The following is a 17,671-nucleotide window of genomic DNA, read 5'->3' as shown; positions in this document are numbered from 1 at the left end:
TTCAAACCTGGATTACTGTATTTCGGAGGTCAAAAGGAAAAACGAGGTAAGTGATATTTAAATGCTCTAGCTTACAGCAATCAATTGATCTAATAAAAACGAACCTTTAAGGCTCAGTTCACACTTGTGCGATGTGGGAACCAGTGCGATTACAGTGCGGGTTCCCACATTGCACCCGAATTGCCGGCGGTTCACACTGCCCTCTGCAAACCGCTGCGGGTATCAATACAAAGTTAGTGACACCCCCAGATTGGTTCGCAGATCGCAGTGCAAACTGTGAAATGGTGCAGGATTCTGATTGCATAGGCGTGAACAATTCCAATCCAATTCCAGTGTGGACCAAAAAATGGGTCCTGCCCCATTTTGGTGTGAATGTGATGTGAAATAAGCCATACAATTTATATGGCTGAATTTGCATCGCACAGACATCGCATGTGAAATGCACAGCAGTGCGTTGCGAATCACAGGCAGTGTCTGGCATCGCACAAGTGTGAACCAAGCCTAAAAGATGATACATGTTGTGCTGAGTGGTCGCTCCGACACGTGTTTATCACACCACATTGCACAGAATTTTCATCATGCAGTTAAACAAATCCTGCAGGTGTGTGTGTGTAGCCAACTGAAAATGGTCTGCCCAGTCTGGAGAAGTGGGCATTCTTAGGCATGCTGCAGCTACAAAAAGAATGCCCACAAATGACTCTGAACCTTCAAAATAGAAAGAACTGAATTTCAATGAATGAAAGGGGCAAGTCAGGGAAAGTCAACTTGGAGAGCAATTGGCTAGATGATGCAGGATGTCCTCCAGCCAAGAAATATCTTATCTCCAGACAGGAAACGGGGGAATGTTTGTAACAGTAATGCAGAAATAAAAATAGGTTTTTAGTAGTGTATAGAAAGGCTTCAGGCCCCGTGAGCTTTTTTATTTATATTTGTGTACCTGTTGCAGATTTCCCCCAACTTCTTGTCTGGTAAAACTGTTGTCATTGTGACAGAAAGTGAGGGGATCCTACCCAAGGAAGCACCAAATAGCAGTGAAAACTTGGGTTCTACACCTTTTCACATTCTATTGAAAAACAAACAAAAAAGGTTATTTGGACATATTCCAATTTTTCCTTTTTTGAGACTTTAAAGGGTGTTTATATTTGGTAAAACAAAGAATAAAAAGATTAGATGCAAGAAACCAAAGAAAAACGTTTCTCAAGTGGAACTTGTCTTGCCAAAACATGCATCTGGCTTACAGCCCTTATAACCTGAATGGAATGTAGACATGATAATCCTAACACATTGTCCATTACTCGGAAATATGTTTGGCGTGCAAGTGACTGTAATATTTGATAAGAGACCATCACTCTCATCTGTGTACCAAATGACGGCACTAAATGCACATCTTCAAACGTTTAGTGTGTGCAGGGCTGGCCACAATGTATATTTTAGGGATGTCCAAGTTTATTTTACTGATGTACAATGTAACAAGCTTCATGTGTTAAGCTTTTAGATCTCTAATGTAAATCAAACTGAATAGTAGCAACATTATTAATCAAAGTTTGTACAAAATAAGACTTTGGTAAAAGTTCTGGACCCGTTCAGCATATCTCATGGACGCTGTTCAGATTGTTTGATCAGTGTTTGATGTAGAATGAGCGGTGTGGTTTTCTGACTATGATTTCTGTGAAATTTGACTTGGTATCCACCTTTTGTAATTCCCTTTGCAGAGAGGGGTGCACAAGGAACCAGATGGCCTACAGTGCTAACATTTTACTATTAATGAGACACAGGGGTTGATTTACTAAAACTGGAGAGTGAAAAATGTGATGCAGCTCTGCATAGAAACCAATCAGCTTCCAGGTTTTTTTTTCAAAGCTTAATTGAACAAGCTTAAGTTAGCAGCTGATTGGCTACCATGCACAGCTGCACCAGATTTTGCACTCTCCAGTTGTAGTAAATCAACTCCATTGTCATTTTGACCATGCAGGGCAAAGTTAGTTTGATTACAATGTTCTTTTCCTTTGCCCCAGTTATGCCTACATTATAAATGGTCATGCCTCACTTCTGCCTTTGCTGCAACTGGAGAGAACACTTAGGCCCCGTACACACGAGGAGACATCTCCGATGAAAACGATCCGCGGACCGTTTTCATCGGACATGTCTCCTGGGAGCTTTTGGTCTGATGTGTGTACACACCATCAGACCAAAATCCCCGCGGACAGAGAACGCGGTGACGTAATAGACACCGACGTTCTCAAACACGGAAGTGCAATGCTTCCACGCATGCGTCAAATCAATTCGACGCATGCGTGGGATTTCGGGACGCTGGTTACACGTCATAACCAGCGGACATGTCCGATTAGGTGTACTAACCATCAGACATGTCCGACGGACATGTTTCCAGGGGACAAGTTTCTTAGCTTGCTAAGAAACTTTTGTCCGCTGGAAACCTGTCCGCTAGGCCGTACACACGATCGGACATGTCCACGGAAACTGGTCCGCGGACCAGTTTCAGCGGACATGTTCGACCGTGTGTACGCGGCCTTAGGAGCATATGATTTCCTCCCATTGACAGTTCACAGGTCTAGCAGTCAATCATTAGACCTCAACACGATCACATGATGTAGGGGGTAACATCACCGCTCTCCCTAGGTTCTGACACAGGGAACACAGTGGATTCCTGTGACAGTCAGGCTCGGGGTGAATTTTTCATACCAAAAGCGGTAACCCCAAGCCAGACTTGGGATCACATTGCAGGATACAGGTAGAAGTTACATAGCCTGGTCCCTGGATCCTGCAATGTGTCCCCCCAGTGTGTGCGAGCTGTCATCTCGCTCGATTCACACACTGGTGACTGCCGCCGAGCTCCATTCCCGAGCGGCGCGACGCACGGGGGGGGGGGGGGAATAGTTCGGTGCCAAATTCAAAAAAGTAAAAACACAGTATAGATACAGTATACTGTAATCTTACAGATTACAGTACTGTATAAAAAAAATACACATCTATACAAATATACCCTTTGTCCCCAGTGGTCTGTCCAGTGCCCTGCATGTAGTTTTATATTATAACAACTGTTCTTTCTGCCTGGAAACTGTAGATTGTCCATAGCAACCAAAAAGTGTCCGTTTATGTCAAAAGTGATTTTAGACAAGCTAGAAAACAGTGAAAATAATTTAGAATCACTTGCAGAATTGAACGATAGCGATTTGTGTGGAAATTCATCATAAAACACAAAGTAATGACAGCGACAATTCTGCGCAAATTTCAGTGTTTTTGATTTGATTACATTATTGAATAATTTGTATTATTTGTTATAATTATTTATAGTTATTATATTATAATTTATGATTTTGTGTTTCAAACTTTATCATGCCCGGGATGTCTACTAGACTCTCGTTTGTACAGATTTAAGTAAGTTATTCTTAAGACATACAGGCCTACAATATAAACCGCCAAATTTCCATGCAAAATAATGGTACCGCTTTCAGCACCTAAAATTTTACATAATCATACCGCCAGGGAGGTTAATGGTCATGCATCACTCCTGCCTTTGCTGCGACCAGAGAGAACACTTAGGAGGAGCATATGATCTCCCATTGACCGTGCACAAGTCTAGCAGTCAATCATTAGATCTGAGCACTATCACATGATGTAGGGAGTAACAACACTGCTCCCCCTAGGTTCTGACACAGGGAACACAGTGGATTTCTGTGACAGCTACAGCAGAAGAAAGAGCAGTACTCAATCATTTGTAACCTGACTAAGACTGGGTTGGTGCCTTAAAAAGCACTCTGTCACTCTGCCCTGAATATTCAAAGGGACAGTGTTTCTTTAAATTTTAGTAATTCAAAACTCACAATTCCAGTGGTCTGTGATCATAATAATCCATATAAGGCAGTGGTTGTTGTGAGTTTAGCTAATTGTTATATGTAAATGTATTTTGACTGTCTGATGTTATTCTGCCTGTCCACTTTTTCATTTTGACCTCAAATTTTGATATAGTTTTAGTCATAGTCTTTTGACTAATATGCCATTTTAGTTTAGTTGTATGTTAGTCATCTGAATTGAAACTGAATTTTTATTTTCATTTAGTTTTCATCACTGAAACCATGCAGTTGACGAAAACTATGAAGAAAATATTTTCAATTTACGGACTCTCACGCCTAAACAAATTGCAACATATAGCAGGGGCAAGGGAGGGCTCCTCAAAAAAATATGCTTAGAAAACAAATGTCTGCTATGGCCAATGTGGAGATTTTCCAGAAGTGGATTGAGGTCAGGAAAACATAGGAAAAGTAAAAAAAAAAAGGGGAGGATGAGGTAAAGAGGGAGAGAGGAAGATGAGGTGGAGGGATGAAGGAGAGAGAGGGAAAGAGTAGGGTGAAAGCTTGTAAGGGAAGCTAAATGATAGTCCGAGGCTTCTGCTACTATTTCATCTGTTTATTATTTCTGTCATTTTCAGGTATGGTTGGGTGTGGGATAGGTAGGTGGTAGGGTCAGGAGACCTAACATGCAACTATATGTCTCAGTAGTTTGAAAGTGTATACAACATACCCATGTGGTAGTAAATTTTGGAGGGAGAGTCGTTTGTGAGGCTTATGAGCATTTCGGAAATTTTGAGTATGCAGGGGTTGAGTCATACCCCAATGCAGCAGGATACAAGACTTGGCCACATTGACCATATACATCGCCAGAGATTTGAAGTGGGATTTGTGGGAGATAGAGGTTTGGTGAAGATGGAATTGAGTAGTGTAAGGTATATGTCATCACCTAAGAGATCATTGAGTGTACTTCTGACCAAAAAGGGCAGATTAGCGGGCAGTCCCACCAAATATGGAGGAGTGAGCCAACAGCGGTGTGACAGCATCAACAGAGATTGGAAATGATCAGATCGAATTTATGAAGTAAGCCTGTGGTTCGATACCACCTTGATAGTAATTCATAGTTGTTTTCTTGCAAGAATGATGGTGGCTGATCAGCAAGTGGTTAGTCGTTGGGTTTTTATTGTTGTCTGTGTCCCCTCTCCCTTTGTCCTGTTTACCATTATCACATGAAAGTGAAAGAAAGTCCCACATTTTGGATGGTTACCAGGACAGGAGTAGAAGGGAAATCTTCCGATGATTACACCTGTTCTGTTGACCCTGGTGGCTACCAGGGATTTTCCCTTAGTTTGGAGAGATTTCCTCTCGCTTTCTGTTATGGCTGTGGGACTGAAAGTGAAGGGAAATCTCCCCAATGGGACACAGATAGCAAAAAAAAAAACATTTTTTTTAGGGTTGTAATTGTCTCTCACTCTATCCATAATAGAAAAAAAATATTCAATTCTGTTTTAAACTTGACTTGTAAATGACAAATATGAAGTAATAACCATAAACACCAAAGAAAAGAGTTACTGCATTTTACTTTACGCATTATCTCTTTCAATATTTCAAGTAAGTGTAAGCTGCAAATAGTAATATTAGCCACGGGAAATAATGTAACGCAAATTACTACTAAGCTTTTCTTCATATTTATTGCTCTCAAACCAATGCCTCAAGACATTTTTTACTGTTTGTGGTTGGTAGCGGTGCCAAATCAAACTTTAAAGACTGAAGAAAAAAGCAATGGGAAGACACTTCATTTCAGCATAGTACAATAAAGTGTTATTCACAAGTCACAAAAAAATGGTATTCACATCTGCGTGTGAAATCGTATTTGATCATATCTCGTCTTTTCTGGCTCCAAGGCAATGTCTTATAAAACTTATCAGATCCCTTAAATGAATCAAAATAAAGTCTTCAGAATCCCGACAAAAGCTGTTCTGCAATAGAAAAAAAGTGGGCAAGTCTTACTTCAGAAGCTGTTTGTCTTTGCAGGAAAGTATAATTACTGAAATGTATCCGTTTTTTCCATAATGTGTAATTTTTATTTTAGTACAGCTACCTTAAACAGAACAAATGTCAGCCAGCTGATGCATGTCTGAGTCACCAATGTACTTGGCTCTGCTCAGAAAGGTATCCTCTGAATGTTTTGTCTGTGTTCAAATCCTATCTGAAGCTTCTTAAACAGCATCGAAGATGGTTTCAAGCTTAAAACTGTTGAAATAATACAGCATTTAGGTGAATATATATTTGTGTCCTGAATTTCCATCTATCAGACATTCTGTCCTAAAAAAAAAAAAAAAAAAAAAAAGAACTGAATATATTTTGTCATCATTGTGATAACTGCCACCCCCACCCCTTTATTGCCTAAAGTGTATATACGTTAATACAGAAAGGTACTAAAATCAGTAGTCGGAGAGCAAGGCAGTGATGTTTCCCAAGTCATTCCTGCTGTTGTCCTTATGAGATCACAGATCATTTAAAGTAACACTAAATTCTGGTTTAACCACTTCCTTACTTAAACCCCCTTCCTGCCCAGAGGACTTTTTGCGATTCGGCACTGCGTCGCTTTAACTGACAATTGTGCGGTCGTGCGACGTGGCTCCCAAACAAAATTGACGTTTTTTTCCCCCCACAAATAGAGCTTTCTTTTGGTGGTATTTGATCACCTCTGCGTTTTTTTTTTTTGCGCTATAAACAAAAATAGAGCAACAATTTTGAAAAAAAAAAAATATTTTGAAAAAATATATACATTTTTTACTTGTTGCTATAATAAATAGCTCAATTTTTTTTTATCCTCAGTCTAGGCCGATATGTATTCTACATATTTTTAGTAAAAAAAAAAAAAATCGCAATAAGCGACTGGTTTGCGCAAAAGTTATAGCGCCTACAAAATAAGTAATGGCGGTGATCTGCGATTTTTATTGCGACTGCGACATTATGGCGGACACATCGGACACTTTTGACACATTTTTGGCACCATTCACATTTATACTGCGATCAGTGCTATAAATATGCACTAATTACTGTATAAATGTGACTGGCAGGGAAGGGGTTAACACTAGGGGGTGAGGAAGGGGTTAAATGTATTCCGTTCACAGCGATCTCTCATTGGCTGTGTACAAGGGACACGGCCAGCACAGAAGTTACCCGCTGCGCGCTCGGGAGCGCACACGGGGAGCGCGGAAAGGGCTGCCGTAAAAACACGGCGCCCCAGAGAAGTAGAACCACCCTGCGGCCGTATATAGTCGTACGGCCGTCGGGAAGTGATTAAAAAGAAAACAAAATATATTCAAATACGTATTCTTGAAAATCTTACTTCTATTGCTCTCAGCCCCTTCGAGATCTCCTAATGTGAATAAATAAATAAATAAATAACCCCAGCGCAACTATTGAAATGTTATGTGTTATGATCAAATTTGCTGCTGCTAAATCAACCCTCATATATTTCATTTTATTTATCATAATCTTGGATGAATCTTTTGTCTGCAATAGCAAGTGGCTTATATTTTCTGTAAAGGTAAAATAAAGGGGCTGGTTTACAGTAAATACCTAAAGAGGTTCTTTGATCATTTAAAAAAAAAAAATACTAAAAGTCACTAGTACAAATACTGAAGCTGCTTATCAGTGCCCACTATTAGTGTCCATCAGTGCCGCCTATCAATGCTAATCAGTTTCCATCATTGCCCCCTATCAGTGCAGCTTAATCAGTGCCCACCAGTGCCACCTTATTCTCTGCTCTGCTGACCCTGTTCTATGTCCCACTGACCCCATCCTCTGCCCCATTGACCACATATGTTGCACTTTGACGAATCTTGTCTTAGGGTCTGATGAGGAAGCCGCAGCTGTTCACTGTGTATGTCCCATCTACCTCATCAGACCCTGAAACAAGAACAGTATACAGTGGCTGGGGTGTGAAAATTTAGTCCTGCCTAGGGAAGCGCAAAACCAAAATACACAACTGCCGGCACCACAGTCTCGGATGTGGGAAGCCAGCTGTGACTCCCTGCATCTTCATAGCTGGCTTCCCCCTATGCATGTGTGAGCCACGCTTTGTGAATGGACCTGCAGACTCCTGGGACCTGTGACATGTCCCAGGAGGTTGCAGACAGGGAGGAGGAGGAGAGAAAGGTGGGGGAAGGGTGAACCGCCGATGATTGACTCACTGCTTTTTCCTGTGTTTTCCTGGGTTCAGCTGAACTCGCACAATTTCATTCCCGCATGTCAGTCCCGTTTTCGGGGACGATTTCAGAGACATTTGTGCGGGTTTCTGCACAGATGTCAATGGAAATTGCATCCCAAAATCGCCAAAAGTAGTACAGAAACTACTTTTGGGAATCAGTTTGTGGCGGCACACCGATGTGGACAGTGTCATTGCTGGCAATTTTCACCAATTTGCGAATTGCATCAATGTAAACCAAGGCATAAGGTCTCTTTTGTGGTTGGTGGGGGGCAGTAAAAACATTATTGGGGATGTACACATGCAGTGGCTAAGATGAATTGTTTTTCAGCTGTGGCAGGAAATAAACAGACTTTCTTGGTGGGCAGGACCGCTTGACACATTCAACTGACTAGAGGCAGCTTGTGTACTGCACATGGTTGCAGTGTGGTGGTGTGAGCTTTTAGGGGTTAAAACCAATGAAATTACATAACACCTCCGCACCACGTATTAAACAGCCTGCAGTGGATTGCTCTTCAGAGGGCTAATTCTAGAGTAAACAAAGCCTGAACCATTATTACAGACACTTATATAGCACAAATAATCTTATGCAGTGCTTTACATTTATATACATTCACATCAGTCCTTGACCTCAAGGAGCTTACAATCTAAGGTCCCTATATCACACATACTAGGCCCAATTTAAGCAGGGGGCAATTACCTTCAAGCAGCCTTTGGAGGGTGGGAGGTAACCCAGTAGGCACAGGGAGAACAAAGTCCAGGCAGGTAGTGCTGTGGTTAGGATTTGAACTGATAACCCTAATGCTGCCAGGCAGAAGTGCTCACCACTTAGCCACTGTGCTGCCCAGTCTGTATGTTGGGCATCATGCTTCACTATAGATGGGTTTCTAAAACAAATGATTTTTTTTTGTCCATCAGTTGCAAAGTTGTCATCCTTAAAATGCCAGTTAAGGAGCGGGCGGCCGCCGGCATCCTTGACATCCTGTAAACAACAAATTTGTTAAGGAGCAGGTAGACGCTGCATCATTAACAACCAATGAATCATCAGCTACAGTGGCGGCTGGTGTTTTTTTTTTGTGGGGGGCCGGTGAAACAAGAACCCCCTGTCCGGGCGGCTGGTGGCATGGCACTGACAGCACCCCACCTCACACCCCCCCTGGGCGGCCTGCAGCACTGACACCCCCCCCCTCCGGGATGCTGGTGGTGCTGCGCTGACAGTGCCCCACCCCCCCGGTGTCTGGCTGTCAGGCACCTACCAGATCTAGGGCTGGCAGGCTGTGGTGTTCTCTCACAGGGCACAGGTAGTGGCCCCCGGTGCACGCTCCTCTTGCGGCTTCCTCTGCAGTGTGTCTCCTCTCTGTTCCTCCATCCTAAGCACTAGGCATCCAATAGGATCGCCTGCTGCTTTGGCCAATCGGGAAACGGGTCTCACGACCTGCCTCCTAAATGGAGGAGCTTTAGTGTGAAAATAGAGAAAATGAATTCGCTATCATAACACAACTAGGTGGGATCGGAGCGCTCTGCACCCCAAGGCCACCCTTTTTTAAACCTATTAGAGCCTCTGGCTGTAATCTGAGGCTTCAAAAAAACACTCGCCCACCATTGGAATGGATAGTCCGGCACCCTGATATGTAGATCAGGGGACCGGATGCATGGATAGGGCACCCTCTATGGCCGCCACTGATCAGCTATCAGCAGGGTTACCCGCTGACAACTGAATAAAAAGATAAATAATTGGCAATGAAGAATTAAGAAAACAAAATGGTGTGGTGGTCCCGCCAAAATCCATACTAAACCCTTATCAGAGCATGCAGCCCGATTGGCCCTCTCCCCCTTTCCTGACCTAACGAGCAGCCTGTATAATTTTATAATGCATACAGTGAGGCACGGTGCCAAACATACTGAAAAATATTTGGGGTTTACATAAATTTTAAGTACTTCAGTCGTTCTAATATTTATATTTATTCATCTCAGCAAGAGAGCTAACATTTAAGCATAGGTCCAATACTTCTTTCTGGTACAGGTTGGTCAGTGCAAGTTCATATTTGTATTTCTTTAGATCATATTGTGATTTTAATTTGAGCTTTCAACATGACTCCAAACTGCATGACTAAGGTGGAGGTCTGTTTGGGATTAGGAGTGTTGTGTTTCAGAGTTCTGTTTAGATAAAAATGAAGAAACGCTGAGTACCTTCACACACGGCTTATTACAGGTCATGTGTGGACAACAGAAGTTCTCTGGAGGACGGCGAAAAAAATAGCAGGGAACTGAGGCCATGGATAATCCTTTAAAAACAAACAGAAGGCTGACAAGTTTTAGCTGGCTTCTTTACATTTTCTATTCACTGACTATGTTACATGAACAATATTTTGAGAGGGAACAGAGAATGATATGACACATAACACACCAAGGTGAGATGTTAGAAAAACTTTCTGCTTTATGTTGCTTTTCATATGCCATGGCAAGGGTGCCTCTAAGCATTTTGGTTGCTGAGCTGGCAAATGAATTAATCGTTCTACATGCAGACTGGAGAGATACGTACAATTAAAGTATAGAACTCATGAGATAAATTCTCTTCTGGAAATGTTGATTACCAAGCTGCCATTCTGACCCTCTGTCGAATCACTGGCCTAGAATGTGAGGAAAATGGGATAAGACTGTTTAAGGCTCCCCTTTTCCTTATTGGAGTAGTTTCTAGGTTTCCCCTTGGGTAAGCAGGCGGGAAGGCTCGGGATTGGTCAGTTAGCCAGTTGCTAGGGAAACATTCCTGAGTTTAGGATAGGTCAGTAAGGTGGGAAAGATAGGGATTGATGTAGCTGGCTGGTTCCTGGGGAAAAAATCTTGGGGTCCCCTGGGCACAGGATAGGTGAATTGTGGTCAACTGACCCCATAGAACTTTCCAGAAGCTTAGGGGGTCCCTATTTAAAGGGCTAGTCCAGGAGGTCTGGGGCCAGACATTCTGAAGAGAATCAACAGTGGAACTTCCCACCCCCCCTTCCCTTTGTCGCGACTACACTTTGTGGTAAGGTACACTTTGTCAATATGGCAAAGGGGGACAGATTTGTGTGGAATATTTAAAGGCTGATTCTTTTCAGCTCGAGTTGTAGTGGCTGAGCTGGATTTTATGATAAATATTTGGTTGGAGTTATTTTAAAATATTTATTGATGATGTTTTATGAATATGTGATTTTAATAAAACCAATAGTATATGCCGCGGCCAAATTTTATCCAAAAAATAATAAAAAAAATTGTGTGTATTTATTCAAATAAAATAAGTTTATTTAAAGAATTTGTTATTTGAATTTTTTGGTATGTCCAGGCATCCTGTCTAAGATCCCATAAATATTCAGATAAAGACTTCAGGATTAAGGATGACTCCACAGCACATGTCTGCTACCTCTCACTGAGTGATAGTCCTTCAATTTTAGGGTTTGCCATCTTAAGGCCCATACACACTGACTTTTTGAGAACAATTGTCCGACCGACCCATTTTAGCGGACAATCCGACGGTGTGTACGCTCCATCGGACAAACTTTTTTCGCTTTTTCATCGGACAAATGTTCGCTGTGAGAACAGACAAACTTTCCGGCAACAAATGTCCTATGTCGGCTAATCCGATCGTGTGTACACAAGTTCATTGGACTAAATTCCAAAGTACAAACACGCATTATCAGAACCAATGCTAAAGACCAGCCAACAATAGCAGAAGTTGCTTAAAGGGTAGCCGTAAAGAGCAGAAAAAACACTTAATACATCTATTACGTCACTACGTTCGTGTTTGTTGGCTGAAAAAGTCCTGCCGTGTGTATGCATACCAACTTCACGGCCTTACTATTGTGGGGGGAGTTTGGCTGGAGTGGCCTTTCGGGACTATATTATCTGTTTGTATTATGTTTTAAAGTTTTGGGGTGAGCCATCTGCACACAATTTTAGAGTTGTATTGTTTCACCTTTATTGTTGTTGGCGACCATACGGGGCTCCGGCAGTCTGCCCTGTTTGCCCCTGCGTGGGTGATGCTTGTGTTTTTGAAATCCCAAAAAATTGAAACCAGTGATTTGGCATAACAGCCAGGAAACAAGGCGGGTAATGGCAACGCTGTACAAATCAATAGCCTTATCTGAGCAGTTACTTGTGAATAGAACCAGCATTCAACCAGGGTGAGCGATTCTGTTGTGTTTTGGTCACAGCTAATTGGTCAGTTTGTAAACAGCCATAAAATGGCGTGTTGCTGCATCCAGAGGTGCGATTTATCTCAGAATGCAGAAAACTATGCACCCCCTGGCCACCCATGTGAACGGAGCCTTAATTGTTAGAACTGCTACAGCTCTCACCTTAAAATGAAGTACACATTCATATATTATGTGTATTCATTAGTAATGCACAACTCCGATTCCCCAAAAATTGGGATGCAAATCTTTCTTCCTAGCGAAAATCCCCCCCCCCCCACATTTCCCCATGGGAACAAATCCTTCCCCAGCACAAATCCCCCATTTCCTTTCTCCAAGCACAAGTCCCCCTCCCCAAATTTCCTCTCCTAGCACAACCCCCCCCACAATTTCCCCTCTTAGCACAAATCCCCCCTCCTCCTCCAATCATCCCTACTCGCCCCAACCCCCCCCCCCGCCATTCCCCTTCTTAACACAACCCTCCATAAAGATTTTCCTTACTAGCACAAATCCTGTCCCCTGCTCCCAATCCCCCCCCAGAAGAAATGCCTCCAAATTACCCCTATTAGCACAACCCCCCCCCCCTAATTTTCTCATGAGCACAAATTCCCCCTGCACAAATCCCCCCCCCCCAAATCTCCCCTCCTAGCAAAAATTTCTCTCCAACTCACATCATACCAGTGCTCAGGGTAGCCACCCCCCCCCCCCCCTCTGCCCCCTTGTCCCAGCCAAAGATGAGGCCAGTACTGAAGCCATCTGTCTGTATTCTCCCGTCCCTCCTTCATTTACATAACCATGCAGACTCTGCTTTAGTTATTGTATACCTATGCCAATAAATATTTTCAGTTGTAGTATTTACCAAAGAGTATTTTTTTTGTAGCCTTGACATTTGTAATTGTTTGTGGTCCTAGTTTTTGAATATACCATTCATTATGATCTAGTGACAGGGTTGCTTTAAAACCCTGTCCATTTATGTTTTTTTTTTTTTTCTGTGTCCTGGAAGCAGATAAAACATTTCTAAAGTGAAAGGAAATCGCCAAAGGTAGACTTATCTAACTTAAACTTCATCATCAGATACATTATACTCCTCTACAATAATAAACGTTGAAACGTAAACACTGTTCACTTTGTTTTCATGCCTGTGGTCAGAAAGACAGATTATTTCATGCACTATGGATATGCCCACATGTGCACTCATTCTGGCCGAGGGAAAAGCACACTTTGGGGCAGATCCACAAAAGAATTACGCCAGCGTATCTATTGATACGCCGGCGAAATTTTAAATTTCCCGCATCGTATCTTTGTTTTGTATCTACAAAACAAGATACGACAGCATCTGGGATCGATCCGACAGGCGTACATCTTAGTACGCCGTCAGATCTTAGATGCAATTTTTCGGCGGCCGCTGGGTGGCATTTCCGTCTAATTCTGCGTCGAGTATACAAATTAGCTAGTTACGGCGATCCACGAACGTACGTCCGGCCTGGCGCATTTTTTTACGTTGTTTGCGTTCGGCTTTTTCCGGTGTATAGTTAAAGCTACTGTTATGAGGCGTACTCAATGTTAAGTATGGCCGTCGTTCCCACGTAGTAATTTGAAATTTTTACGTCGTTTGCGTAAGTCGTTCGCGAATAGGGATTTGCGTAAAATGACGTCACCCTCGTGAGCATTGGCTTGTTCTGGGTTAATTTCGAGCATGCACACTGGGATACCCCCATGGACGGCGCATGCGCAGTTAAAAAAAAAAGTCGTTTACGTCGGGTCACAACGTATTTACATAAAACACGCCCCCATCACAGAGATTTGAATGGCGCGCCCTTACGCCGCCAAAGATGCACTATGCCGTCGTAACTTACAGCGCAAATTCTTTGAGGATTCGGAAAAAAAAATTACGGCGGCGTAGTGTATCTTGGATACGCTGCGCCCAGCGGATTCTTGCGCGAAGGTACGTGGATCTGCCCCTCTGCAGAATAGTAAATTAGTTTTAATGAGCAAACTAAGCGTACATACTCATAAGAGTAGGGTTAAAACAGTCATGTCAGACATAAGTTGTCAGATCGTCCGGTAAAGGGAGTTCATCCGTTGGCTATTAAGCTGGTATAGTGGAGCAGGTTGCGCCGGTGTTCACCGATGCTTCCTGGACCTCAAGCACACAGGGAGCCGGGTGGATGACGACACTTCCAGATTAGCGGTGGGCCGGGTTGATGACGACACTTCCGGGTTAGCAGTGGACCAATAGGCGATGCATTTACGGAGCATGCGCTTCTTCTTCAGGCCTAAAGATGTTGGATAAGGGTGTATATGCTCTGTAAACGTGTCGGATGAACTCCCCTTCTCGGACGGTCTGACAACTTATGACCTGTTTTAACCCAACTCTTGTGAGTATGTACGCTTAGTTTGCTCATTAAAATGTATTTACTATACTGCACTTAGAGTGGTGCCTCTGTGCTTTTCCCTCAGCTATCCCAAGAGTTGCTTCTCATCTTCACTGGGCTGCTTTCAAAGTGTTTTATTATGGACTATATGGACTTATCACAGTTATTTGTCTTAAAATATTCCTTCTAAAGTTTCCCCTATGTTTTAAGTACTTTTCAGTTTGGTGGTCCTTCACTGAGGCTGGTGCAAGCGCCAACTCTTTCACTCTTGCACTCATTCTAGACACATGTCTCTAGGTTTAATGAATCAATGTTAGGTCTTTCTAATATACAATGTACCAAGCTATGCTTATTGGGATTGATGGAGGACCACAGATTACCTTGCATGCTAAGAAATTAATGAGATTCTATTATTTCTATGCAAAAAATCCATACTATTGACCTGAAAACGATCTTCTGCACATCTTTCTGAGTGTAAAAATGTGATTAATTCTGCTCTAGCCCCTACACCAGCTTGCATATGCCAACAGGGGTTCAATTAGCATTTCAATAAAACTTGGGGGCCATGGAGAATATGGTTAAACCTGTAGATTACATTATTGTCTGCATATATTTCTTTGTAATTTATTGTGCGGTATTGTTTAACCATAGCTAATAATTCTGTTGCCACATCTCTGAAGGACAACATTTTGTGAAATTACATTCACTATCGTGTTATATCTCATGCCTATTTTTATATCTAAAACTCATTAAACAGCATCTTTAAAATAAAAGGAAAGAAAATAAATTTTTTACATTAAATATAGTTTTGTTGAAGTAATAAAAGGAAAGGGGAGGAATGCAGAATAAAGTGGGGAAAAATAGGAAGGGGTACAACATTTAAGTACGGGGGAAAATTTTACAGAATACACACTACTCTCTCAAACAAAATGTACAAAATAGGAAGACTTGTTAAAAGTAATATAGCACTTTAATATTACAGTTAAATTGAAATTTTGGAATATGGTAGACTAAGAACTTTTAAGGGACAAAGTCTCCTGGACGTCAAGCTAAATTTAAAGCCATTGCTCCACAGATGATGGATTGAAGATATCAGAATGAACAATCCACGATCATGTATATTTGGGAATTTGATTAGACAGTCTTGATGGGCATATATGTTTCCTATAGGGGAGAGTGGCATTGGAAGTCTACTTTTAGTTGTTACAGGAACAGGTTTACCCATTTGAGGATCTTGTCTCTTGTTTTGGCGACAACTGGGAAATTTTGTATTTCTCATCACTTTCTGTCACCTACTGGTGGCATAGACAGCAATGAAACTTGCCCTCTATTCAAAATCGTTTTTTTTTTTTATTCAGATAACTTTTAGCATTTAGGGAAGAGGAGAAGCACAAATAAATTGACTAATTCCTGTTATTACAGGTACAAAATGGTTGTAAACTGCACTGTGCTTGCAAGAGTTATTATTATTTGACTTATTTTGGTGTATTTTTTTTAACTACAGAAATAAAGAATGGAAATCTGAAAGCCATCTTAGGACTGTTTTTCAGTCTATCACGTTTCAAGCAACAGCAGCATCAACAGCAACAGTATTATCAGTCATTGGTGGAGCTCCAGCAACACGTGTCTCACTCCCCCCCTCCTGCCGAAGGCAGTCAGCCCAAAACGCAACAAGATATGCAGTCAAGGTATGGCACTATTAGAAAATGAATTCAAGCTATGTGTTCTTTCTACCTGGCATGATGTACCGGGATTTGTTTTTAGCCTTTTCCTTTGATTAAAAATTCTGCCAATAAGTGTATTCTTTATGACTAGAATTACTTGACATGCATCAGCACTGAAATGTACATGATTTGTCTGAATGTTGGAACTGTACTTGAGTGAGCACATACTGTGTGCATTTTGAAGACTCTGAAATAAGGATTATATGGAAAATGAAAAAAAAAAAAGAAATGGGAAATGCCCATAAATAAACTTTTATGAACTATCCATGTAAAATTGGATTGCTTTTAAGGCACCCACATAGGGGTTGATTTACTAAAACTGGAGAGTGCAAAATCTGGTGCAGCTATGCATAGAAATCAATCCAATTCCAGGTTTTATTGTCAAAGCTTAAGTGAACAAGCTTAAAGGGTTAGTAAAGGAAAAAATGTTTTTCCTTTAAAATAACAAACATGGCATACTTCCACTGTGCAGTTCATGTCATACTTGCACTACCTCCACTGTGAAGTTCGTTTTGCCAAGAGTGGCCCCGATCCACGTCTTCTGGGGTCCCTCGGTGGCTGTCTCTGGTCCTCCCCGCAATTACTCACAACAGTCATGCGAGAGAGCTTGCATGGTGGTGAGTAATTGCGGGCGTGCTTCCGTGATACAGCAAGGGGCCATAGCCGCTCACTGTATCACTCGGACCCGTTTCTCGGCGCGCTGCGTCACAGGATGTGATTGACAGCAGTGCCAGCCAATGGCTGCGCTGCTCTCAATCCATCCGCTCTAGCCAATCAGCGGCCAGGCTGAGCGGCAAAGAGGATCTCGGGACCGCGCGCAGGACTTTCGAGGGGTCAGGTAAGTATAATGCGGGCTCGAGGGGGGGCGGCAGCATAAGATGTTTTTTCAGCTTAATGCATAGATTGCATTAAGGTGAATTTTTTTTTTTACTTTACAACTCCTTTAAGTTAGAAGCTGATTGGCCGCCATGCACAGCTGCATCAGATTTTTCACTCTCCAGTGTTAGTAAATCAACTCATAGTGTCTACTGATTCTAGATGACTGCCATATTACCTTTTCAGAAGCAAAACATTATATATGTTAAGGTTCTGATCCTGTGATTGGAGTGGTGAATTTAGGCACATCTTTTTTTTCTTGTTTCCTTTATTATTATTATTATTATTATTATTATTATTATTATTATTACAGGTATTTATATAGAGCCATCCATTTATGCAGTGCTTTACATATTCTACATTTACTACATTTTTTTCAGTCCATGCCTTCAAGGAGCTTACAATCTAAGGTCCCTATCTCACATACACACATACTTGGGGACAATATAGACCAAAGCAATTTATCCTACCAGCATGTCTTTGGAGTGTGGGAGGAAACTAGTAT

General features: G+C 41.9%; 1 protein-coding gene across 14 annotated transcripts in view; it reads left to right on the top strand.

Annotated features, from left to right (window-relative positions):
- NAV3 (neuron navigator 3) overlaps window positions 1-17,671 on the top strand; it is a 789,636-nt gene that overhangs the window by 537,911 nt on the left and 234,054 nt on the right. For all 14 annotated transcript variants that reach the window (XM_040343949.1, XM_040343951.1, XM_040343950.1 and 11 more), the window contains one exon: window positions 16,071-16,254. In XM_040343949.1, coding sequence (XP_040199883.1) covers window positions 16,071-16,254 — 184 coding nt within the window. The remainder of the gene's footprint in view (window positions 1-16,070; window positions 16,255-17,671) is intronic.

This window comes from Rana temporaria, chromosome 3 (genome assembly GCF_905171775.1).
Source record: "Rana temporaria chromosome 3, aRanTem1.1, whole genome shotgun sequence".
NCBI classification, from domain to species: domain Eukaryota; kingdom Metazoa; phylum Chordata; class Amphibia; order Anura; family Ranidae; genus Rana; species Rana temporaria.
The sequence above is the reverse complement of the archived record's forward strand: the minus strand, read 5'-3'. Positions and strand labels throughout refer to the sequence as shown.